This window comes from Seriola lalandi, unplaced genomic scaffold, assembly GCF_002814215.2.
Source record: "Seriola lalandi dorsalis isolate HSWRI2012SDOR001 ecotype SW California unplaced genomic scaffold, Sedor1 jcf7180002054753, whole genome shotgun sequence".
Classification (NCBI taxonomy): Eukaryota; Metazoa; Chordata; class Actinopteri; order Carangiformes; family Carangidae; genus Seriola; species Seriola lalandi.
Window position 1 is genome coordinate 40,310 of NW_019525306.1, and position 25,913 is coordinate 66,222.

The 25,913-nt window shown below is 40.1% G+C and overlaps 2 protein-coding genes across 2 annotated transcripts; one reads left to right on the forward strand and one right to left on the reverse strand.

Moving 5' to 3' along the window:
* Positions 1 to 596: 596 nt before the first annotated feature.
* etfb (electron transfer flavoprotein subunit beta) lies at positions 597 to 6,410 on the reverse strand. Its single transcript, XM_023424834.2, has 7 exons — positions 6,257 to 6,410; positions 4,583 to 4,741; positions 3,837 to 3,995; positions 3,685 to 3,747; positions 2,791 to 2,949; positions 2,289 to 2,504; positions 597 to 1,254 (listed from the first exon to the last, which is right to left on the reverse strand). The coding sequence occupies exons 1-6, from the start codon at positions 6,308 to 6,310 to the stop codon at positions 2,334 to 2,336; spliced, it is 765 nt and encodes a 254-aa protein (XP_023280602.1). The 5' UTR covers positions 6,311 to 6,410; the 3' UTR covers positions 597 to 1,254; positions 2,289 to 2,333.
* A 2,191-nt stretch (positions 6,411 to 8,601) lies between these two features.
* LOC111668729 (upstream stimulatory factor 2-like) lies at positions 8,602 to 20,528 on the forward strand. Its single transcript, XM_087178934.1, has 10 exons — positions 8,602 to 8,859; positions 9,393 to 9,433; positions 9,719 to 9,825; positions 11,048 to 11,167; positions 11,907 to 12,060; positions 14,326 to 14,419; positions 16,021 to 16,061; positions 16,898 to 17,118; positions 17,228 to 17,356; positions 18,246 to 20,528. Exons 1-10 carry the CDS (start codon positions 8,825 to 8,827, stop codon positions 18,333 to 18,335), a joined length of 1,032 nt encoding a protein of 343 aa, XP_087035060.1. The 5' UTR covers positions 8,602 to 8,824; the 3' UTR covers positions 18,336 to 20,528.
* The last annotated feature ends 5,385 nt before the right edge of the window (positions 20,529 to 25,913 follow it).

Sequence of the window (25,913 nt, forward strand, 5' to 3'; positions counted from 1 at the left end):
TGTGTAGAGACCTCAAGTGTTTAATTAAATAAAAATAAAAAAAGAAATTCGATAATAAATAATCATGTGGATAAATACAAGTACAATAAATGACCATGACATTGTGAAATAATCCAGCAAATGTTTAACACTCAGCTCATTTTTATGAAAAGTAATTTCATCCTGCTTCTTGTTACAGTAACAGTTTATTTCACAGTGTCAATTTTCCAAAAGACCGTTAAATGTCATAAATGAAACAAACTGGGAAGAGGCTGTTGCTTTGGTCTGAAAGAGCCTATTACATTTTTTGAAACAAGAATTACTAGAATGAAATTACCTGAATGACGTGAAATAAATTCTACTGGATTGTGAATTGGATTAAGTTATTTCACAATTTCATGGTATTTAATGTTGAATACCACAATTTGTTACACATTTATAGGTGTTAAAAATACTACTACTGGTAAAAATCTGAGTGTTGAGATGACATGATTTTTGTGGACAATAAATAGTGAGTTTACTAATCAGTGCCAATCCTCATAAGCATCCATCCAGCGTAGCAACTGCTAACTCCAAACAAAAAGAAATGCCAAAAGAACAGTCACATGTGTACCATGTTTAGATATGAAAAAGACTGGCTTCTTTATTGTCATGGTTATGTTCTGTACAATCGACTGAGAACTGAGGCGCTTATGGTAGAATTCAGATTTATGGTTATCTTCCCTTGCTCATACTGAGAGACACCGTCTAGGCAGAGGACTGAAACCCAGTGAGACTTTACATTACAAACTATACAGACTACCAGCAGACATGATGCTAATCTTGGAGGATATAATCATCTCAACAGGTTTGGGTCCATATTTACATATATCATTTACAAAAACTGCACCTCTTAACATGTGAGACAACAGATGTACAAAATTAAACAGCTGAGTCAAGTGTACTGTACAGTGTACAGTGCAATACAAACAGCAGCATGAGTGAAGTTTGTGGGTTTAATTTATTGCATAAAGGCTACTTGTCTAAAGTTATCAGTATAGCTTATGATAGAAGAATCATCCATGTAAATTAAGATGCACATAAAAGACAAGAAGATCCTTTTAGAGTTGTCTGGGTCTGCTGCAGGACAGTGTTTCTCAGTATTCCTCCTCTCCTGTAACTACCTCCCTGCATATCCTCAGGAGTCACAGTCTTCAACAAAGGGATCAGGCCGATACATGAGCTAGTCCTCTGGGTAAGCTTATGTAATGCAGTCCAGTTGTTCTTTAAAGAGTCCTGCAAAGAGAGCAGAGAATGTAGATATGTAATTCAAGACAAGAGTTGCAATTAAAATCTTTAATTAGGTTTGCTTCTGCAAAACACATAATACTCTTTGTTAGAGCAATTAATTAGGTTTTTTTTTTTTTTGCCATGAGGAGACGCTGATATAAAATAATAAAATTAATATTCCAAGAAAACAATTCTATCATTCATCACGTGAGGTAACTTTTCTACATACACAAGCTTGTATCAAGTAATAATCAAAAAGGTAGGTTTATCAAGAATATTTAATTTTTGGTATACAGCGTTCCCACTGCTTCAGTCAAAAATATGTAAATGTTACGAATACTTCTTGTTATAATATATAAAAAGGGTTTTCATCCCTAAGCGAGTAATGAAACTTACAGGTTGTTACTTCAGATTCTTAAGAAGAAACTGAAATATTGACAAAGAGCCAGTATAACATCTAATGTCACCAGTTTACATTAGAGTGGTTAGTTGATTAGTCAATAGATCGAAATTTAATCTGCAACCATTTTGATAATGGGACAACCATTAACAGCCCCATTTTTGAGTCTGACTGGAAACCTTTGTCTCTCACTCTCATTTCCTGTTATCTCTCTACTGGCCTTATCTAAAACAAGCTTAATAAAGGCTTGAAAAATTATTTTGATAATCAGTTAACTGTGTCAGTCAATTTAAGCAAAAATCACCAGAAATTCTCTGGTTCCAGCTTCTGGGATTTGAGGATTTGCTTTTTCTGATTTAAGTCATTATAAACTGACATCTATGGGTTTTGGAATATTTATTGGATGAAAAGCTCAGCATTTTTCACTTTTTCCCACAGAATTTATTAAACTATCAAAAAAATAATTAACAGATTAGTTGTTCATGGAAACATTTGTTGATTGTAGCCATAGCTAACATAATAATATTGTCACAAATCATTGCAAATTGTTTACACTTACTGAAAATATGAATTGATATTAATTAGTAATGAAAATCCAGTTCAAGTCAGACTATACACTGGTATTTACAGTGACACTCACCCTTCTGGTTGGCTCTGTGCTCCCCTGCTTACACTCCTAGTGTCTCTATATCCGCCCCGCGTCCTTCAGTTTGCCCACCAGGTCGTCCACTGTCTCCACCTTCATCCCAGCCTGCCTCTGCGGGGGCTCGTCCACTCTCAACACCTCCAACCGTGATTTGAGTTCCACTCCTAAGTCTGCAGGCTTCACGTTAGCAATCTTCTTCTTCTTGGCTTTCTGGAAGGAAGGAAACACAGAGAGAAGGGCAATGTACATATTCTGTAATACTTAAATATATCTTGACTGAGGAGACTGTGTTTGCAAGACTTTGTTTTAAAAAAAGTACTTGTCATTTCAACAATTATGAATGCAGTGAATGCTGTACCGAATCTAAATTCTTTCTGGATTTATTGAACCTTTAACAGTTTAATTTTCTGTAAACAAATCTAAGTTGTATTCCCGGCAGCCAAAGTATGATTTTCATGCCTTTTTTTGCCTCTTGCGTTTCCTCCTTGCAACCTACCATGATATTAGGCAGAGTGGCATATCTGGGGGTGTTGAGTCGAAGGTCTGCAGTCACCACTGCCGGTGTGTTGATCTTAATAGTTTCCAGGCCACCGTCAATTTCTCTCACCACTTTAAGTTTGTCTCCCTCCATTGACACCTCTGATGCAAAAGTGCCCTGAAATATGAGGATAGAGCAGTGATTCATAAAACTGTACAACTATTGTTAAAACCGGGGGGGGGGCGGGGCTTTGTCTTAAATCATTTCTAACCCTGCTACATGAAGAGTAAGTAAGATTGATGTGTTTACTTGAGGTCCTGAGGTAGTCATTGTGCCCCATCTGCTGGCTTGCCTGTGCAACTACAGTTTAAATTGTGACTAATCCAAGGTAAATGTGTCTTTAAAATGAACTGCTCGCAATAAAAAATAACACTAATCATAAAAATAAATACTTGAAAATGGCACAACACACATGAAATGTTGGTAACTTTGGAAATGGGCTGGTTAAAATGTTTGGATTTAAACTGTTATCTGTGCATCAGACTGCCCAGTCTGTATCTATATAACATGTCAAAGTGCTCTATCTACTGGTCAGCCGGTGGAACCTCAGCTGTCCTGCCTTTAACCTGCTTTGCTGATCTGTACAGGTTCACTGTAGCTCTTACTGACTCAAACTAGTATCCACTAACCTTGATAAGGCAGTGTGGACAGTGTCATAGCCTGATATCAGCACAACTAGGTCACACATGTGACACTTGCGATAACCAACAGAAGAAAATAGCAGCTGACTTACTCTAACTTAAAGTATTCACTCAGATCAATCTAGGTCAAAACAGACTTATTTTTGGGACGAGTTGACTTGGTCCTGTTTCGCATGACTCATTCAAAGACTGCATTAAAGTGAGAACTCACCTGAGGCCAGTCCAGTAAGGCTGCTGTCATCTGACCAGTCTGATTGCAGTCATCATCGATGGCCTATGAAATGTGTTAATCAGAGTATGAGAGCAGAAATGTTATGAGATTCTAAATGAGGATATTGAGTGAAATTAATCCTGATCTTTAACCTGTTTGCCAAGGATGATGAGTTGTGCGTCCTCCTTCTTAGCCAAAGCAGCCATGATCTTGGAGACCTGGAGGGGTCCCAAGGTGTCATAGTCTTTCCCAGTCACTTCCACATGAATGCCACGGTCTGCCCCCATGGCAAGGGCGGTGCGGATGGTCTCCTGAGTGAGGGGGGAAATATTGGTCAAAGAACTTGTCTTTGAGGGAGGGGGGTTAGAATAATTGGATGGCGCTGCTTCCCATTTACAACCAAACCCAAAAGGACAAAAACACAAACATTACATATATCTCAGAAACAGTAAGTGTAACAATAACTGCTTTGTCAGTGTATAATATTGCCTTTATCATGTTGACTTGCTTCTGAAATTTGCCCTGATGAATTACAGTATGAATAATTTATCATTCTGGACATGAAATCATGATTATATGTCACTGTATGTATATGTGTATTCATGGGATTAAAACAATGTATTTCAATGAACAGTGTATAATAAGTACTACCTCATATAATGACAATGTAAGTATATAAATTTATCTGCAATACACACTAATGACACATTAAATAAGCAAAGTAATTTAACACAATTCTACTAAAAGGTAATGCTAAAGCCTGGCAAAGAACTATACAAGATCCAAACCACTAGAAACACATCTTCCAAAACTATGCAACCTATCACACCACAGTGCATTTCTCCAGGATATTGGTTAACAAGGCAGGGGGTGCAGAGTCTGGCCCCATCTCACCCACCTGTGCTTGCTGTGGCCCGCAGCTGACAGCCACAACCTCCTTTATAAGCTTCTTCTCCTTCAGTTTGACCGCCTCCTCTACAGCGATCTCACAGAAGGGGTTCATTGAGTGCTTAACACCATCCGTCACCACGCCACTGTTGTCGGGCTTCACACGAATCTGAGGAGGAGCAAGACAGCGGGACAGAGTCACTACAGCGATGCCAGCTGTGGGTGTGCCAGCTGACAATCAATTCAGGCAGTCTGGATTCTAGGGCAAACTGTCAGACACAATGACTGAAACTCACACAGAAACTGTGCCACCACAGTATGTAGACGTGAAAAGGGTGAGACATTTTGATGCATGTTTAAACAGGAGCCCTGTAGCTGTCTTCATTTTTGGAAAAGCTGTCATCTCTACTTTTATTGCTCTGCATTGCTTTGTCATCAGATAATGATTGAGAGGAACTTCCCCTAAGAGTATAAAGCATGTAGTGTCCATGGTTTTCATTCAAAAACCATGGGCACTGAAGAGCTGCTATAACAGGAACCTGGCTGCAGGGATTCGATCCCACATAGTCACAAGGGTACTTGTGAAGTCTGGTGCTGGCATTGGGCGATAAGGCCTGGCTCACAGCTCATGTTCCAATTTGACCTGGCTTTGTGCAGGGGATATTGTCAGGCTGAAACAAGAGGGATGTTCCCCAAACTGTTGCCTCAACTTTCGAAGTATACCGTCTTACATACACTACTGGAGTTGTATGTAACTATAAGAAAATCTATGAAAGACAGCGCCAGACTAAATGTACACAAAAGTATGTATACAAGGATGTCCATATACTTCTGGCCAAATATAGCATGAGTATCATATACTTTTTCATATACAAAATACTTTTAAGTTTAAAATATTTATTCTTGCAATATTTGATCCAGGTGTGAAGCATGATGCTAAGAATATAATGGACTTAATGACTTAACGTTGACTTTACACTGATTTTGATTTTTAAGACACAATCTGACATGGCAGCATATATTACAAGCAAAAATTAACATTTTCAAAATAACAGAAAATTCAAACAAAAAGTACTTTTCCTGACTCATAATATTTTTATCATCTTTCTAAGGTATAAAGTGTCAGTACTGACCAGTGACACTGTACAGATCCTGCTGAGGGCAGCTGAAGCAGGAGTGTTCTTGCTGTTACATGAAACAGCTGCAAACACATTATGATTATGGTGTCTCATATCATCTCCAGGAGCCATAAAGGTGAAAGAAGTACCTTGAGATAACAGTAATTGTGTGTCTACACCGTTCACAACTGTCTCACGGAGTAATTTAAGATGGGGGGAAAAAAACCCTAAGCTGATTCTTAGGAGGACTTACCAATGATTCAGTCTATCATTAGGTTACACAACTTGTAAACATCTGCAGCAGGAAGTCACACACTGCAGTGTTACCAACTACAATCACAATTATTCATCATGCTACATCCCGTAAATGAGTTTACCTGCAGATTGACAGGTTATCTGTCAAATATGTGAACAGTCAGTGGTGTGGCTTAAGCCCCTGTGCCACAGTCAACTGACGTTAGCACGCTAACGTAAGCTAGTAGAACGAAGAAAGTCAAATGAGTGAGCACAGGAAAAAAACATTTTAAAGTGTAAATAAGACAGTCGAAACAGTAGAAGCACATTACCTTGACTGCGTAGTCAATGACACGCTTAACTCCAACGAGAACACGACCAGACATTGTGGATAAAACGTTTAACTATGCTGTAGGAGACGTAACACTGTCACCGCAATGAACCTTCACCCAAGGAGGAGAGGTCGGATATCTTTTACGGTGACACCAGGGGGAGGGAGCTGAGGGGACCGCCTACCGTATCAACCAATGAGAGGCGGCCAACAAACAACTCTCCCTTCTCAATTGGCCGAGATACGGTTGAATTCGTTGTTAAATTCAACACAAAGTAGATCGATGGCGCTGTTTCAGTCAAGTGAGTGAATAATAGCTAAAAACCTGTTTAGTGTTGTTAATAATGAGCGTGTAATCTCTCTTGATGCACGATATCGATTGTCTTATTGCTCAAAGTGCTTAAAATGTGCAAATGAATGCAAATTACCTGTGAATAATGTGGTGCTTCACACATCTGTGTCGTGAACATAACCCGAAGAAGAAATGTTCCGCTTTATGTGGGGCAAAGTTCACACTAATGCAGTCTAATACAACAGTCTTTCAATAAATCCTAACCTCATGAATATTATAATGGTCTGTTTTTATTGAAACAGTTTTAGAGACGTCTTGATTCAGCTATATGATAATTCTGGAGGATGTAGTTTGTGGTACTGTTGACCTGCATTTAATAGAGCGGTGTTTATTTTTACCCTACCCTTATTGTTATAAATAGCGTGGAAAAATAAAAGAAACGTATGTCCATGCATTGCGATACAATTCAACAGCACCATAAACTGTAGCCTCCAAAATGACCATAAAGTTGAATCAACACATCTTTGAAACAGTTTCAATAAAACCTGAACATTATAAAATTCTTGAAGGTAGGTTTTATTGCAGGACTGTTTTTTAGACTGCATTAGTTTTATCTATGTGTACCTAATAAACTGCCAACTGAGTCTAGTGAGGGTCAAGTCACTTGAGCTTTAAATTTCACATCAACACATTTCCAAGTTACACATAAGCATGACTTAGTGACCTGTGATGACAGTTTAAGATTTTGACATTTATCTTTTAATTTTGTCTGGCTATTCCTTGGAGAACAAGTCTCTGATATCAAAAATGTATCAAAGCTGTAGTTTAGGCGCTATTGAAATATACTGCATTGTATACTGAGAGGTATTTCAAAAAGTCTACCCTCGCTGACATAAACGGGATGCACAAAATATTAGAAACATCCATTACAGAATTCAGCGATGTCAGACTACTATGTCAAACTACAGCATCCTAAATGACCATAATCTTAAATAACTTGCCAGGTTTCACCGCCTCTCAGCATTTTCAACAAAAACTGAATATTGTTATTGTCGCTGTTGTATTAGACTGCGTTAGTTTGATGTACCTGATAAACTGGCAAGTGAGTGCATGTTATGGATCATGGCAGAATACCTTAAACCTGAACACTCAGCATGTAAAGTATGAGCACAGCACTTTAAACACACTTTTCCATGTAAGTTACTGGAAGTATTGACTTCCCTTGCTTAAATAAACTTAATAACTTTTCAATAATAACAAAATTACAAACTGATTGACAATGTAAGAGTAATTAAAATTGAAATGAATAATAATATGGGGCAAGTTTCAAACAGTTACAAAGTGCCTCACTGTAAAAAAATAAATAAATAAATAAAAGTAATAAATCAAAAACATGAATCTAAAACAAGTAATACAGTCTAAATAATTTAAAAGAATTACAAGAAATATCATTGGTTAAGAAAAGGTTATAAGATAACAGTGAGCTTTAAGAAGAGATTTAGAAGAGGACACGGAGTTTAACTGAAAATAGACTACTTACTACATACTTTAATATTATTATCATTGATCCCCGGAGAATGAAGAATGAAGGCTGGTTGCAAAATGCAGTGTCTCCTACATCGGAATCCAAAGCTCGTTATAATCTTTATATCTTTCTTCTGGTTTCTGGTATCAAATAACTGGTATGTTCATTCTCCGGGGATCAATAGTAATAATATTAAAGTATCATAAACGTTTCACTTGTTCAGTTCAGAGCCAGACCATTAAACGAGCCTTTACCTAATGCATCTAAAATTACCCATTAAAGATACTTTATACAGATGCATCCATCTACAGACAGTTATGTTGCTCCCAGGTCACAGACAGATGATTCAGTGTTTTGTTTTTGTTTTTTGTTTTTTTTAATTGGTCTGTTGTAACTTTTTTTTTTTTGTCCTTTCCACTGTCCCTTCAGCTGACCATCATCGCAGATATGACATTAGCTGGCAATGTCTCATGATGTTGTGGTCAGAGTTTTCGTGTGTGGGAGAAAACAGTCGCTTTGAACGTGATGACCGCGGTCACCGGTGAGCTGCAAATCCTCCAGCGCGTCAGCTGATCCGAGCGGAGTCACCTCGGATCACCCAGCGGCAGCAGCGGCCTCCATTTTAACTTCGACACCGAGCCATACCTCACGTGTCCTGGGCTGTCTCTCTCACATGACCCGAGTGTTTGTTCCCGTGATCAGCACTTCCATCTCCGTCTGTGACACCGAATATCACTTTTATTGTAACCCTGATGGATATGCTTGAACAGAGTCTGGACACCGCAAGGTAACCGAGAGTCGGTCAAAATGGCTAACTGAGACAAGCTAGCTACAACATGCTATTTCGGATAGCTAGTTTACGGCGCTAAACAAGGCCTGACCTATAAAAACTGTTGTCAAAAACGATTTCAATGTAAAGACTGTACTTACGTTAGCAAGAGAGGTGGAAGACTTTGCTAGCGAGATATTCGACTAGTCGTATCCTAAACGACAAATGTCAAGTTGTAAAAAAAACATGATCATAATTAGCTTATAGCAGTATAACAGCTAAGTTAGCCTCAGCTAGCTATTAAAACAAAACTCAGTTGTCAGCCACTGTAGGTAACAGTAGCAATGTTGTGTTTTACTTTGCGATTTTTCTGTTGGTTGACTGGCTTCTTGCACGAGTTTTGCATCACGAAAGGCGAAGTTTAGGGTAACTAATTTATTAATTTATTTTATCCCCAAGAAGGTAAGCTGGTTGCGTTGTTTTTTTTTTTTTTTTTTTTTTTTTTTTTTTTTTTTTTTATAAAACTACTTATCTGTGTATCTGGTTTGCAGCCAAGACAAGCAAGAAGAAGAAGTTGTCCAAGTATCTGAAGGTGAGAAGTTATTTACCAAACTGTCATCGACAACATTTGAAACCTGCGCAGCAGTGATGTGTATAGGTTGTTTAATAGCCAAAGGCATACAATGATCGTTACAACATAATTATGAACTGTCTCATTTGGTAAATAAGGCGTGTAGCAAAATCGCATGTATTTCATTATCTTGTTAAACATGCAGTGGCAATACTGTTTTTTTATGCAGCTGAACACAGGGCTTGGTAGCTGTCTTTATTAGTTTTCCATTCTCACAACTGGCTTTTGTCTTCTTTGCTGCCTCAGACGGAACAGGAGAAGAGCAGACAGCTGTGACAATAGCCAGTGTTCAGCAGGCTGCAGCATTTGGTGACCATAACATACAATATCAGTTCCGCACTGAGGGTGGGCAGGTAAGTAAGTTACAGATGGGATAGTGACATTACATTTGAGTCTTCTGTCTTACAGCCCATTTCAGAAAGACACTCAGTGCGTTTAATGTCATATGGGCCTAGAGTTTTAGGGTAAGTTTGCATCCTTTCAGTGCTCATAATACAAAAAAGTACTCTCCAGAATTACTTTAGATGTCATGTTGAATAAATGTCCAAGGGGTGTTTGTGCAGAGACATAATTAGCTTCTGATTCTGAGTGTCACATTACATATTGATAAATGTAGTTGAAATGATTTAGCCACTTAGCATAGTGCATCGAGACAGTGGAAGATAGAATGATTGTCAGTAAACAACATTTTGTACCACGTGTATGTATTCATTATTTAGAGCACTCATTGTGATTTAAGCGTTGTCATTCTGATTGTTTTGGTGTAAGTACTGTCGCCTCGTGGTGAGAAAACCTGAGTTCCTCCCATGAATAGTTTTGTCTGTCTGTGTAAGTTTGCGTTTTCTTACACTATTGTGTGTTTTCGTCGGGTGCGTCAACTCCCTCCCCTGTTCCAAAGACAAGTCAGGAGGATGGCAAGCTTTTAATTGCCTGAAGGTCTGAATGTGTGCTTTTCTTTTTCTAGTCCCACGATTGACTGGTGACTTTTGTCAAAAGTGTCTCCTTGCTGTCCACTAATATGGTGGTATTCACAGCATCGGTGGTCAGTGATGCAAATAAGTAAACTGTAGTGTGAAATACAAGTTGGTCTATTCTTATATGGATGATTTACATTGGAGGGAATTAAGTCAGTGATCCATGTGGCCCATTTGACAGCGATCATGTGATTCCAGTCTGGTCTAGGATTGGCATGTGGCTGCTGTCACATGTCAGTCAGGTGGAGAGTCACATGATAGAGAGATACAAATACTGATTCTTGGAACTAACAAGCTCATTTTCTAGACTTGTTTTTAAAATTGAATCAGGCACATTCTGATGCATAAGCGTATTGTGTGGGATGGTGAGAGCAGTGCAGTACTGAGTTTGGGAATATAGTGTCAGATACTTGGCTCAGCTGAACTGAAGCAGTAGATATGATAAACAAATCTGCAAGTCAGGTAAGATTGTTGTGATTTGTGCATGGTACACCCACCATAGGGACTGTAAAAAAAAAAAATCACAAAAAACAACTGGTGTTGATTTTGTTTGTTTGTTCCGTCATTTTCTGTTTTACCCGTGTCTCATCCCACCCTGCAGGTGACGTATCGAGTTGTTCAGGTGACTGACCAGCACCTCGAGGGAAGAGATGATGGGGGTGGAGCAGTGAGCGTTGTGTCAACAGCTGCCTTCACTGGGGCTCCTCAGGCCGTTGCTCAGGTACGTCAATCTTCCACTAGAACTCGCGGGTAATACGGACTGTTTTTAAAGACTCACTGTATTCTTTATCCATGTCTTAAAGGATAAGACTGTTGCTAATTCAGTGTTATTTATTTCCAACATTCGCTAGGAAAAGACTAAAACCAACAATGAATTTCTCCTAATAACAAGTTGTGTTTCTGCAGGCACAGTGTGATGTCACTGATGCAACACAACTCCAGTGTTTTACAAGCAGTTCTAAAAATATCTGAAAGAGACATCCAGTTTCCTTTGTTTTGATTAAAGTTTCAAGTGTAGGTAACTCCTCTGAGCTCGTAAAACTAGCATAGTGGTGTAGAGAAGCATGTGCCTGCATCTGCCCGAAGCAGAGCGACTCACAGAGACTAAAGATGCCTTTGCAGAGTTAAATATTTAATGCACAACAGTTCCAGCCAGATTTAGAACATGTTTTTAGTCAAAAACATGCACTTTTCCTTGGAAGAACAGAACAAATTTGTTTTCATTTTGTAGTGCACTCATGGCTTTACCGGACTTGTTGTTATCTCTGCTAACAAGATCACTGCTACTTTTCCCCCCTCTCCCTTTATCCCAGCTGTCAAACTGCACTGTGTCTTTCTTGGGGGTCTAGAGGGGATACCGGAATTGAGTCTGACAGAGACTGAGGTGTGCGTTTACCTGCTGTGACTGCTCCATTGCTACTTGTTCAAGCTCTCCTCTGTCTCTGTCTTATCTGTCACAGGCTGTGATCCAAAACCCTTTCAGTAATGGAGGAAGCCCAGCAGGAGAGGCGGTGGGAGGGGAGACGCGCTTCGCTTACTTCCCCGCAACTGCGGTGAGCGATGGGACTGTGTCTGTGCAGGCCGCCACGGACCCCACACTCACACAGGCAGGGGGTGAGTCAGTTCTAACACTTAATTTGGGTTGAAGCTCACCACAGTGCTTCGAGGCTAATTTAGACATTATTTTCAGTGACAAACTGAGCAACAGTCCTTTTTTCAGTAGTTGTAAATGGACCGTGATCCCCACAGCTTTGGCTGATGTGAAAGAAAGAAGGACGCTGTAGATTGTCAGTTATATTGCTCTTTCACGCTGACACTGTAATTGAAACATGATTTGTGATACAGGTGGGCACAGAATGTCCCCCAACAGTGCATCAGTATTTTTGTTTGTTGAAAGATATTTAGATGCTGCTTAATAAGGCTTTGAATAATTAAAGATTTTCTGTCATATGCACTCAGCAGGATATTTTGTTCAATGTCAGATTCCTTGCTCAGTAATATGTCAGAAACAGTTTGAAATATGCTTCCTCTAACAGTAACAGTCTTTGTAAATATTATCTGAAATGAAATTAGTTGCGCTGATCATATTTAGTCTTTGCTCCACGTCACATGTCCACCCGCTCTTCTTCTCTTCCTCTTTACTGCCATATGTTGTTATCTGGAGAATATCACTAGCTGCAGGATGCTGTCCTCTGCTTTCCATGAGGGGGGTCAGGGCTTTGTTGACCTGGAGAAAAAGATGTAGCCTTTCGGTTCGGTTATACACGATCAGCATCTGCTTGTTCTGTATTATTCAGCCAGATCTAGATCTAGCAGACACAGTGTTGCTGATGGCAGGCGCTTGAAGTGGTGCATTGTGATTATTTTCTGAAGGTTTTAGAGGAGCAGAACACGCCAGGTTTCTTCGGGTTTTATGAGGGAGAGTGCAGTGCCTGGACAGGAGTAATGGAAGGAACTTTTAATTCATAATCCAGAGTTTCTGTGCTTCTTGCTGCCTTGTTGGCCCTCAGGTCTGAAAAGGGATGAAAGTGGGATCCAACAGAATAAATAATGTAGGTGTATGAGATACACCCAGAATAAAGCAGCGCTGACCACAAAACAAAGCATACAATAGCTTACAATAAGTTACAAACTTTTTTTCATGTGTTTGTGGCGGTACAAAAATCAGTCACGTACCAGCACATGGCACCGTAACATTTCCTAGTAATAAACCATCTATCCTGCCTGTTAGTTATTAAGCTCATTTTTGCCTTAAAAAAAAAAAAAAAAAGAATTTCAGCAAGATAAACCAGGCTTATAAACCAACAACATCTTTCCCAGCTAGACATTGCAGTTTAATCATATTCCAGAAAATACCAAATGTACAGGCCTGATCAAGGGTTATACAAGGTCCTTGTGTTTCCCCAAACTATCAGATTCATGGTGAGTTCCCCTTTAGCATTTTTTTTAATGTATTCTATCATTTACTGATCACTTACTTTGCTTATCAGGCTAATGCAGCGCATCCACACACCCTGCTTGTCTCCCTCACTGAGCTTTGTGTGTCTACTTGAATCACATGACACACACCCATAGCAGTCTGACATCCTTGAGGCCATATCAATTGACTGTTGAAGCAGTTTGATGTATGAAGTTAAGCGCTTGAGGTGTGTTGAGAATCTTAAAACATTAAGCTTGTGGCTTTACTCAGTGGGAAAATCTGCTGTAACAGAAGGTTGGAAAACTAGCGTGATTGCCCAACACTCTGCACTGACCTTGCTGGTTTCATTGGGGAAATGCAGTTTTATTTTTGTTTTGTTTTGTTGTGTTTTTCTTCTTCTGGGGGTTGTGAGTGGCTGCCTGGCGATGCCACGGAAGGGGAAGAAGACCATGAGGTTTCTGCGCTGTGGGTGACAGTTAAAGCCAGGGCCTCGCAGGAGGAAGTGGGCTGCTGTCCTTCTCGTCTCTGAGCCACGGGCAGTTTAAGCAGACATGACATACTGGCTGAGGAGTGCACTGTAAGGTGTAGGTGGGAGAGTCTTTTACAAGCTGCCTTCTCCTGTGAGGTGAGGGATAGTGGAGGATAGTGCTGGAGGCTTTGACGATGAACCACATTCTGGCAAGACTGGACCCAGGGGTGGGAAGTGCTTGACCTTTCTATTTTATTTTATAGTATTTCTCACCAAAACATGCCAAAGAGTTGCTGATTGTGCGCAGGAGTCCCTCATCATAAGTTTTTTTTTTTGTTTTTTTTGAAAGGGGTTTTTGAAAAGGCTAGAGGCTTTTTTTTTTTCAACTGAATTACATCAAGATTTTGCCATGTTATCTTTTAATCACATTTTTGATTTTTAAAATAAACAACATATTCATTTTTGCTAATGACTCCCATGCCCTTCACAGCCACAGGTCAGTTTTACGTGATGATGACCCCACCTGACGTCATTCAGACAGGCACGCAACGAACCATCGCCCCGCGCACACAGCCCTTCCCTGCGTAAGTATCAGTCCTTCAAGGCTTTAGCCAATAATTGCAACAACAACACACATTTGACTTTGGCAGCCAGTTCAAGAAACCCCCCCCCCCCTCCTACCGACGACATTAAAATGAACATCAACACATAATGAGTGAACAAAGCATGCTGAATTCACACAAATCGAAATTCAAATGCAGGAGCAGGATGGGGAAGTGGTGGAAGTTAAACTGCTGAGACATGGGTAGGGGTGTAATTTGTTGCAGTAGTGTAGGCGGAGAGACAGAACTGTTTAAAAAGGACAATCTAGATGTTTGATATAGTTTCATATGATGGGTGTTGTATGGAAATGTGACTATAGAACAACCTCCATGCCTATCCTAACTACAGTGAGGCTGAATAACATGAAGTGCTGCTGTAGTTCTTCTTTTACTCCTGACTGTGTTTCTCCTGCGGGAGTCTTCCTCGTCTCTCGCCTCGTTCGCTGTGAAGGTTGATTTTTTTAATATCATTCTGGTATCAAGGATCTTCATTTTAGCACACCCCAGTTGGCCTGTTTTTTCATTCTCCTCTGAAATCTTCTCAGATTGTTTCTCTCTAAAACTCACAACACGCATCATTATAATCATGCATCCAAACAGAATCCATGGCAGACTCACTCCAACTGTTAGCCACATGCTGGTGATTGCTGTTATTAAGATAATCAGCAGGCTCACCTGAGCAAAGACAAACTGAGTTGTCATTTTAATTGCATCATACCAGCCTGGTTCTGGCCTGCTGCGGGTACTTATTCAGATAAAGAATTCCAGCATGGTTTATTTTATTTTCAGAGTGCACTTTTGTACCGACTGGCACATGGGTAATAGTGATAAGGGGTGCGGGATTCTTAAATGTCATCTGTGTTTTTTCCTCGCTCTGTAAAAGCTGAGGCACAGCCATGTGCTTGTTTGGTCACCCAAAATGAACACATGAGCCATTATCAAATTGAGTTAGCGATAACATAAGTGAATGGTCCCTCATTTTCTACCAGGCTTATATTTAAACTTTATCTTGTGAAACTGTGGGGAACATATAAACTTACATTTACCTTCTCATTGCACAAGCGGGAGACACAGCACACTATTAACAGGCTCTGCTTTTCATTTATTGTTTGTCCATTTGGGTATGCACAGTATACGGTTTGACAACAAGGATATTCACTGCTTCTGTGCTTCTGTGATTTTCAAGAACTTCTCAAAGATTTCTCAAAGATTTAAGCTCCTTTCTTGTGGGCAGCTTTACGGGGAGTTCTAGATCCGCCTTAAAACTGGCAGCAGCTCTGCCATTTTTGATGTTGCTTGATGTTCACAGCGTACAACAGACTGCTTTCCAGTCATGAGTAAAGAAAGCTTTGTTGCAGTGTATGTCTGCGTTGCTGTGTTGAAACATGAAGAGAACTGTTTTTTCATCTCTGAATGCCTTTCTGTAATATGTGTTTCTATTTATTTCCTCTGACATTAATTATTTATGATTTTTGAAACAAGCCTCTTGAGTTATATTTAGGTGTAATCTAATGAACAGTGACATTATCATTGACATGTGAGTAAAATGAATGAAAACCTCCCACCCTATCTGCCGTTCGCAGAGATGAAAACGAGCTGCTGCAACATGAAGGTTTAAACTGGTGAGGACAGTTTCCACATTTCTCCCACTCTTTTTTTTTTTTTTTCTACAGCAAATGAACTAATCAAATTAGATCACAAGAAGAGAGAAGAAGCACACAAACCTCTGCCCACCTCTCCTCTCCGCCTCTCCCTTCCCATAAGTCCCCGGTGATTCTCCCTGCTCTTGATGTGTGAGACACAGATGTAGCGTTTCTTCATTGCTGACCTCGATCCATTGTTGTTAGTTGTGCTTGTGGCAAACGTCTTTTTCCATTAGGACTTAGAAATTAGGTCATTGTTCTCCATCTGGAAACAAATAGCTCGCTCCACACTTTTATTTTAGTATCATTTACAAAGTGTCCTCTGTTGTAGTTTTGTTCATATTTAGCCTAGTTTGGAACAAGTTAGTGGTTTCACTATTTGGACAACATTTGACATTTGTAAAAACCTGAATCTTGGGACAAATTAAGCCCATGAAAACCATATGTTGTCAATATCAGCGTATCTCTTCTACATAGTTGTCAGCACATAAGCAGTTAGTGGTCACTAAGGCTCATCTTTGTTCATATCATCCATTGACAGAATTTCAAGGCCGAGCTACAGTCCCTTGTATCTCAATGAACACTTTCCTGGCTCATTGTCCAGGCCCTGGCTTGGTGTAATACTGTAACCAGGCAGGCAGGGAGAAGTGAAAATTGTATTTCTCTTTCAAAGATCAATATAAGACTTTACAAACTTAGTCCATGCTTCAAATTATATGGATAAAGTGCTTCAGCTGTGGAATTGCACTCTGCTAATTTTCTGGATTCCTTTGGCAATAACTCTCAGGAGCACTTATTTGAGATGTGCCTCCATAAGTTGTGAAAGTAAGAAAAAAAGGAAAAAAGACCTGTACATTTAGTTATTCCTACAGTCATCCACATTTTTTTTTTTTTTTTTTTTTTTTTTTTTATCGCTGTAATCTGTTTTATAACGTTCCATCAGTTGAGAGGCGGCGAAGAGACAAGATCAACAACTGGATTGTCACCCTTTCCAAGATCATCCCAGACTGCAGTATGGACAGCACCAAGACCGGAGCGGTAAACAGTCTTTAACTTGACTCCTAACTACTGCTGCCAACCTCGTAATGATGTTTCTGTTTTAAAATGTCACCTTTCCGACTGTGCGACAACATCTCTGTTCTTCTAGAGCAAAGGTGGCATCCTGTCCAAAGCTTGTGACTACATCCGTGAGCTGAGGCAAAGCAACCAGCGACTGCAGGAGAGTCTGAAGGAAGTGGAGAGGATACAAGTGGACAATGAGTTGTGCAGGCAGCAGGTATGAATACCAGTCTTTGCTGCGGCTTGCAAATGTAGCATCAAGTGAAGTTTCTGTGACTTAAATAATGGGTAAAGAAGGTCTATGAATGATAATGTCCAAATCTTCCTTTGAGGTGGTTGGGTGTGACAGATAAATAAACTTATACATAATAAGACCAAGTATGTGGCTGTGAAGATTGCCACTGCATTGAATTGATTAGTTTGCTTTGGAGTTTGCTATGCTACATCCTTTCACTTAAACCTCAGACGCATGAAAACCACCAAGCCCCATATGCATCTTCATTTCTCCAAAACAAACCCCCTCGAGGTTTCAGCCCGTATAGCTGATCATCGCAGCCTGACAAAGAGGATCAAAGAGTTTGCCCTCATATAATGAGAAGTTTTACCTGAAATCAGTGCTTTGAGAGACTGTGGGAATAATATACACAGGGGTTGTGTGAGAACTAACTGCATGCTAATGCACTCAAAGTATTGTGAGATCTTGCAGCTCTGAGCCCGCCACGTCTCCCCCATTGAATCCCAGGCCTGCAAGGCACTCGGCAATATATTCTTATTCTGATGCTCAAAGCTGAATATCCTTTCCTCAGTCCCTCAGCTGGGAGGCAGTGAATTTGGGATTCACTCGAGGGAAATGTAGTGGAGATGACATACCTCATCAAGATGTGATAATCCAGTTGGTTGTGGACAGCGGTGTCTTTAAAAAGGGCTGCACACACTACTCTTTAATCCCAGGGATTGCATAGCCCTGTGTGTACATTACACACAGCCGGCGCTCAGTCTTCAAACGAAAAAGTTTGGTTTGTAAACTTGGAGCTATATTTAGCTGTCACGGGGATGAGGATATTGATAATGAGATTTTTTTTTTTTTTTTGTCCTTTGTTCTTAAGATTGAAGAGCTGAAGAATGAGAATGCTTTGCTCCGAGCGCAACTCCAGCAGCACGGCATCGAGATGGTTGGGGAGACGCCACCGCAGTGAATGAGAGACGAAAAGAGCAGGGACGAGCACCACCACTCAAGACACACAACTGACATGGCGGAAGAGGCGGCGAGATGATGATGATAATGATGATGATGAGGAAAACAAGGACTTGTGAAGAATCACTTTCTTTTTTTAGTGAATGCATCCTTCCCTGGATTCCCAGGTCGCGAACCCTTCACTGGCCAATCGTGGCTGTACTTGACTGTTCCAATCATATTGAGATAACCACCCCGTTACAACTCAGTAGAAACGTGCTCCAAGAAAAGATGCCCACTCACCACCATCAGAGTGCTTCACTAGCACTAGCTATGAAAGACAACCTCTGCTGAACTCCTCCCTTGTTTTGTATTTATGTAGCCTCACTCATGGACTATGAAGTTTGTCATTTAACTTTGTTTCCTGTCAGTGTACCCCCCACCCCCACCCCCACCCCCTCCAATTATTAATTTTGACTTAGTCTATGCTTTTATTCTGTTTGTGTTTTTGAGTTGTGTATTAATATGTTGTTTTTAGCTGCTTTAATTTATTAGTCCGCTTGCTGACAGAAGCCTTGATGGAGACCAGTTACACTGAAGCTCTTGCACCCCAGAGAAGCAGTTTGAATTTTAAGTGAAAAGAAACATCAAAGTATGCAAAACATTATGATTCCACAGACAGAAATAATGCGACACACATCGCCTATCTAGACCCAAAGATGAACAAGGAGCTGTGCTGGCCTTTGCTTTTGGGCTGATTTATGTAAATATCACTTTTCATTTTTTAATACAGATGTTACAGAATGCTAGAGCAGATTATGTCTGGGAGTAAACAATCAATAACTCATTAACTTCATGCTGGCCCTTTGTCATAGTAATTACCATGAAGTGTGTGCAATCTTGAAGCGTGATTTTTGGAAAAAAAAAAAAAAAAAAATAGTGGTATACTTGAATTGTTGGGCATTTGCTTAACCGGAAAAATAACTCAACAAAAAGTCACCAAAATAATTTGTAAAGATCCAACTGTTTTAAATGCTTTTCAATTACACACGGAAACATAGAAGTGTGGAACACGCAGACGACTGACAAACCCAGCGCCTCGGATTGTGGACTGGATAGGAGCGCAGTGCATATTCCAACTTTTGCCAAACGAGATATATATATATATATATATATATATATATATATATATATGTACTGTGGGTTTTATTTTCATCTTTTGTTCACGTGTGATTTACTTGTGTCTCAGTACGTGTAGGAATAATCCCCACATGTTTCATTTCAAGCTGTTTGCTCTATTTTGGTATTGCAACACTTCAAATGGAGCTCGACGCACAAGGGGGGGAAGAGGCACCCTGGAGAGCGGTACTCAAAGACTCTCTGCTCACTATGGAAAAGGAGTATACAGAAATTCTCTGTTGCACTTCTTAGTTGAGCACAACTCATTCTCCATGAAAAGATGGAATAGTTGGAAAGTGGGAAACTTGGAAGTGATCTCACATTTTTCCACCCGCTCAGGCGAACAATAAGTAAACTGTAATTGGCTGTACAAACAGCAGAAGCCGATATTAACATTGCTGATGATTTTGTGAATGAATATCCATGATGTGTATTTGTTCCGCTTTGGGGCCGTGTGAGTGAAAGTGGAAGAGAGATATCAAGCTTCGGAGCCACTTACCAGAGCACGATTGCTTCTCCTTGTATCAACAGCTCAGGATGCAACAAAGCAAAACCAACACTCAGACCCCTGGCAAAATCAGGCAGACTTATCACATTTTAATATCTCTTACCTCTGACTCTGTCAGTTAACAGCTTGCGCTTTGGAAGTGCTGTTCTGCTACTACTGCTAGATCCAAACCTGATACGGATAGTGCAAGTGTCTGATCTATCAAACAAGGCTCCTAGGCAAAGTTGAATGATAGATGTTTTGCAGTAGGATTTTTTTACACCTCAGTGAGAGGACAGCAGAGAATGTGAAAACATGAATAATGCTTTGGAAGGCTGATGTTCACAAATGAAAGGTCATTCGTGGCTAATCCTTTTTTTTTTCTTTTCTGTTTTTTTCTTTTTTTTTTCTGGTTTCTTTTTTGAAATGGCAAAAGAAAGAAAAAAAGACTCCTTTCCTCTCTGTAGCAGCCTCACTGTTCTCAGGTTAGACCGTAAGACATCTTTTCTAAGTAAAATGGTGGAAAATAAAACTTTCACTAGCCAATAACCTTGATTCATTTTGGTTGTGGCTCATTGTTCTTACCCAGGTCATAGACATCAAAAAATCAATACTTTATTACTTTAGTCAAGTTGGTTTCAGTCCCAAATCCGGTTGCCCTAACATCTCAAAAACCTTGGGTTCACTTGATGTTTTGTCTCCTTGTGTGAAAACAAGTCATTCACTAAGCCACAAAACAACTTCAACTGTGCTACACATTTCATTCAATCTTCAACAAATTTGGTGCATAAAATAAAAAAAAATTAAACCTCTGAAAAAGCTGATGTCAGATCCTAAGCATTTGTTTGAAAAAGAAATTACTTCTCATAATAATAATAATAATGATAGTAAGGATAGTAATTATTATTATCAAGGTTTCACATGTGATTTGATGAACTGCAAACGGCATGAGCAAACAGCCCACCAGTTGTTCAGATTTAGATTCAAACAATGCTGCATCCTGCCCCGGTGCTCAGACGTACATAACATCACCTTTTCCATTGGAGCCCATTTCACTTCAGTCAAAATCCTGCTTGAGATTGTTCGCAATTCATCCTCCTACAAAACCTCTTACCTTCCCAAACATTCATAAAAATCACCATGATTCACTGTTTACTCGAGCTCAGATCTGGATGCAAATAAAATGTTTTAGTCATGTTCAGTCACAGAAATAACAAATTTAGGAGGATTACATGTCCTTGGAGGAAATCCGCAACCTCCGCATGCTCTCTAGTTCATAAAATCAATAGATCAACAAACTGGTAAAAGTGAAACCAGTAAGTAGTTTGAACACATGGCGGGGACCTTGGGTGAAAGAGATCAATCGTGGATCAAAGGTGCATATCAGTGCTCAGTGACACTGAGTTTGACGCCGCAGGTCTGAGACATTTAATCATCATTCCTCTGTTCTTAGAGAAGAGAACAGCCATGATGTGGATCATCTTTTAACTCCAGACTGGGAAGCTTGCACATGTCCAAACAGTAAGACTATTTATAACATAAAGACTCATTATTTATCAGTGTTCATTAGGCTGACACCATGAGTTAAATTTGCCTCGGTTTCTGTCTTGGTGCCCCTCGCCCCCCCGCCAGTGTCTTCATGCTCGTCGGCTGCCATTCAAAGACACAAAGCTAACCAGGCAGGCGTCTGTGTGTCCCTGTCTCTGTTTGAAGTGGCTGATCTCTGATCCCACGTTCCTCACTGATTGGGACATACGGTCTGTCTGTCTGTCTGTCTGTCTGTCATTCTGTCTGTCTATCTGTCATTCTGTCTGTCTATCTGTCATTCTGTCTGTCTGTCATTCTGTCTGTCTGTCTGTCATTCTGTCTGTCTGTCATTCTGTCTGTCTGTCTGTCTGTCATTCTGTCTGTCTGTCTATCTGTCCGTCTGTCTGTCATTCTGTCTGTCTGTCTGTCCATCCGTCATTCTGTCTGTCTGTCTATCCGTCTGTCATTCTGTCTGTCTGTCTGCCATTCTGTCTGTCATTCTGTCTGTCTGTCTGTCCATCCGTCATTCTGTCTGTCTGCCATTCTGTCTGTAATTCTGTCTGTCTGTCATTCTGTCCGTCTGTCATTCATTCTGTCTGTTCTGTCTGTCTGTCTGTCATTCTGTCTGTCCGTCTATCTGTCCTCTGTCTGTATTCTGTCTGTCTGTCATTCTGTCCGTCTGTCATTCTGTCTGTCTGTTATTCTGTCTGTCCGTCTGTCATTCTGTCTGTTATTCTGTCTGTCTGTCATTCTGTCTGTCCGTCTATCTGTCCGTCTGTCATTCTGTCTGTTATTCTGTCTGTCTGTCATTCTGTCTGTCTGTTATTCTGTCTGTCATTCTGTCTGTGTGTCCGTCTGTCTGTCATTCTGTACGTCTGTCATTCTGTCTGTCATTCTGTCTGTCTGTCATTCTGTCTGTCTGTGTGTTATTCTGTCTGTCTGTCATTCTGTCTGTCTGTCCGTCCGTCTCTTCCACCCCAAACCTGTAAAAGCTCTCTGAAGAGAACTGAGTTGAAATGTTTTCATTTTGATCCCGTCTCCACCCCCCAGGGGTGTAGTGCTATTTGTCTGAGTGTAGGAGCGCACCTATGACGTGTACGTTTTTCATTTTCTAAGGATGTTATGTAACCACTGTTCCTACAGCGGCATGTTTACACACATCAGTCAACTATGACACTGACTCTATGAATAGTTCATAAAGACATCATGTTGCAACTCATTTATTTACAAACAGAGCAGGTTGCAGTAATACAGCCGTCGAGGATCGTGTCCATATTGTATCTTGATATCAGTCAAATGACTATTATTCGCTCCATATAACGCTGGGAGTCGAGGAAATGAATGAGAGTCAACATTAAAAGGCCATTGTACTGAGGAAGGCATGGTCAACACCTGAATATGACTGACTGAATCAACCACTGGAAGACAGAGATGTGATGAATCACTGTGATTCTTCAGAGAACTAACGCCTCCCAATATTCAGGAAAAAAAAATCTGTTAGAAGGTCAGTAGAGGTGAGGGTTGGGAGTGACCTACATGAGATGGAGAATGTGGTTGAATGAAAGGATGATGTGAAAAGTACAGACAGAAGTGTGAAAAAATAATAAATGTTCTTAGGTGTGTAGCAGTTTCTGACTGGGGGGCTGACAGAGAGTCAATGATGATTAATAGAGCAATGATTAGATCGGTTATTCATTATGGATGCATGGCTTATGGATCACCTACAGTGATTAAAAAATTGGATACTGTACAAGCTAAAGCCCTGAGAATATACGCTGGGGCGTTTCACACTACTCCATTACCTGCCTTGTTGATAGAGACGGGAGAGACGCCCTTGAAAACCAAACAACTGAGATTGTTGATGGGAAAAAGAGGTCATGAAACAAAACATCAGGGCTCTCTGGGGTCATGTCGAGCTTTTTCAGCATTTAGGGATTCTACCTGCACCACCATTCACTGATTGCATGATTGACCATGTGACCACCAGTAAAATAACTAAATGAATGATCTGAAGGTAAAACTCGGATAAGAACATTATAAAGATGTGAATGTTTTCTTGTTATTGTGCAAAGCTGTAGCCAAATAATGGCAAAATATTTCTACAGCAGTTTTTTTGACAGTCACCACGTTAGTCTGTTCTTTTATCTTTGACTCTTTCCTCTGTTGTGTGCCGTAGGGAGTTCTCCCCTAACAGCGAGGCGTTTCATGATTGCAGTGGCATTGCCCTCATACTGATGTTTGCGACGTGCCCCTGCCTCGACATCAGTTATCCACCAGAACTGAGAGCAACTGTTGGATTCTTGCCGAGGTAAGACTTGAAGTGAAACGATCCAAAGTCAATGCTATCTTAAACCAAAGAGCGGTGGAGGTTCGGACACATTTCTGACACACGTTAAAAGCCTGTGACGACGATGAAGACGAGACAATGGAGATTAAACTTGTGCCACATTCTGTTTTTGTATAATGCTCTCGCTTTGTCATGGGTTGTAAACACCCAGACTCACTCTCAGCCGGGCTGTGGCGTGTTTACTTCAGCTCAAACTGAACGGCAACCCTCAACTCTCTGTTACAACTCAGAGTCACATGCATGCTCCTTCGTGCACGACACCGAACTGACACACAGCTGCACGGGAGACATTTAGTAGCCAATTAAATTTAAACCCCTAAAATTTGTACGTTTGTAACTTTCCAAATACTTGCTTGTATTTTTCAAACTAACGCTTGTAATTCACAGATAACCGCTGATCAATAGTCAATTTAAGATCAGTATTTCTCTGTGACTCCAAGTTTTACTTCGAGTGTGAATTCAATTAGTGTCTGGATCATCCACAGAATTGCAGCACTAGATTCTCAAGGTAAATGAAGACAAGGGAACCAAGATGGAGAACAAGAAATGTGAAAAGCAGCAGTCTGTCAATGCCAAGGTTCTTTCATTGATCACAAACAGTACAGACTTTGAATGGAGAGAGTAGAGGGCATCAGGAATGCACACATACACACACACACACACACACACACACACACACGCATTAACACATAAACACATGCACACACACTCAAATAGGTCACTTTACACAGACAGTTCACAAGTATAACAAGTGTGTCACACAAACCATTTCCAGTTGAAATTTGTTAATTTGAATATTAGTTTTTATGCTAATTTGTAATGTGTTAATACTTTATTATTATTTACAAAATATATATGTCCATTTTTGTATTTTTTGTGTATTATTTTTTGTATCTTAGATGGTTTGATACTATGTTTTGTCTCCCAGCAACGTAGATAACGCTACACCTGTACGGATTTGATAATTAGCTCGGCTTATCAATGTCTTGTCTCATCTGTGCGTCCACATTTTGTCTAGTTGCTTTGCGTGTCTGCTTGTTCAGTTTGTCCCACTTTGTTTCGCCTTACTGCATGACAAATATTTACAATAAAAAAGAGTTAGTACTATAGGTGAAATGAACCGGGTAAAAAAATAGTTAAAGCCCCTGTCCCTCTGAAATTGTGATTTAAATCATTATTACTGGGAAAAAAGAAAAAAGAAAAGTTTGGAAGGGAAATCTAAATACCATACAGACATGAGGTTTTCTTCTCTGACTAATGTAATGTTCAGCATGTACCAGGGAATGTCACTTCTCACCTCTCAGTGCAGATAATTCACTTACAATTAATTGAAGTATTAATTGGAGGAGGGGAAGTGTCTCTGCTTTGAGCAATAAATTGTTATTGCTGAAATTATATTTAATGGATTTGAAACACTGGTTTATGTCTGGTCAGTACTGAGCAAATGTCTGTTTCCATGTTTGTGCCTGGAGGGAGGGACAAAGCTGCCTGCTGCATAATCCTTGATGTGAATTAGAAACCCCCCCCCCTCCTTTATTTATTTATTTTTTATTCAATTTTTGTTTTTTTGTTGTTGTTTTGGCACAAGCACAAAGAACAAGGTTGACTGATTTTCACTGAAGTCACGTTCTGCTGCCGCGTCACGTCCCGTATAGGCTCGTCTTACCTTTGTGCTTTTTGAGCTACAGGAGCTCACTGTCAGGAGCGGGTATTGTCCGCCGCCTCAGCCGGTCCCACATTCCCTTTCTCTTGGAGGTTGTTATTTGTTGAAAATGGCTGACAGAAAGAGCCTCATTCCGTCTGACATACCATACTCCTCATACCTTGTGTACCACAGTGACTCTCATCTTTCTTGGACTAACATTAATAACTACACAGCACCTGTCTTGCTCATAATAGTAGCACCAGCACAAAGGTATGTATTCTGCTGCTGTCAGGAGATGGGGGATAGAAATGAGCTCAGATTTTTTTTTTCTCCACAGTCTCAGATTCAATAGTATCTCGGGCGCTGATCAAACCATCAGGAAAGTTCAACATTTTCTCTTTATGTTGCATATGTT

What these genes read in the sequence shown, in the direction of transcription:
- LOC111668729 (XM_087178934.1), top strand. Translation starts at nt 8,825, where the DNA reads ATGGATATGCTTGAACAGAGTCTGGACACCGCAAG. An exon ending in AGTTGTCCAAGTATCTGAAG is followed by an intron (nt 9,434 to 9,718) that starts GTGAGAAGTTAT and finishes TTGCTGCCTCAG; the next exon opens with ACGGAACAGGAGAAGAGCAG. An exon ending in ACAGCACCAAGACCGGAGCG is followed by an intron (nt 17,119 to 17,227) that starts GTAAACAGTCTT and finishes CTGTTCTTCTAG; the next exon opens with AGCAAAGGTGGCATCCTGTC.
- etfb (XM_023424834.2), bottom strand. Translation starts at nt 6,310, where the DNA reads ATGTCTGGTCGTGTTCTCGTTGGAGTTAAGCGTGTCATTGACTACGCA. An exon ending in GCGGGCCACAGCAAGCACAG is followed by an intron (nt 3,996 to 4,582) that starts GTGGGTGAGATG and finishes CCCCTCACTCAG; the next exon opens with GAGACCATCCGCACCGCCCT. An exon ending in CCTTACTGGACTGGCCTCAG is followed by an intron (nt 2,950 to 3,684) that starts GTGAGTTCTCAC and finishes CTCATATTTCAG; the next exon opens with GGCACTTTTGCATCAGAGGT.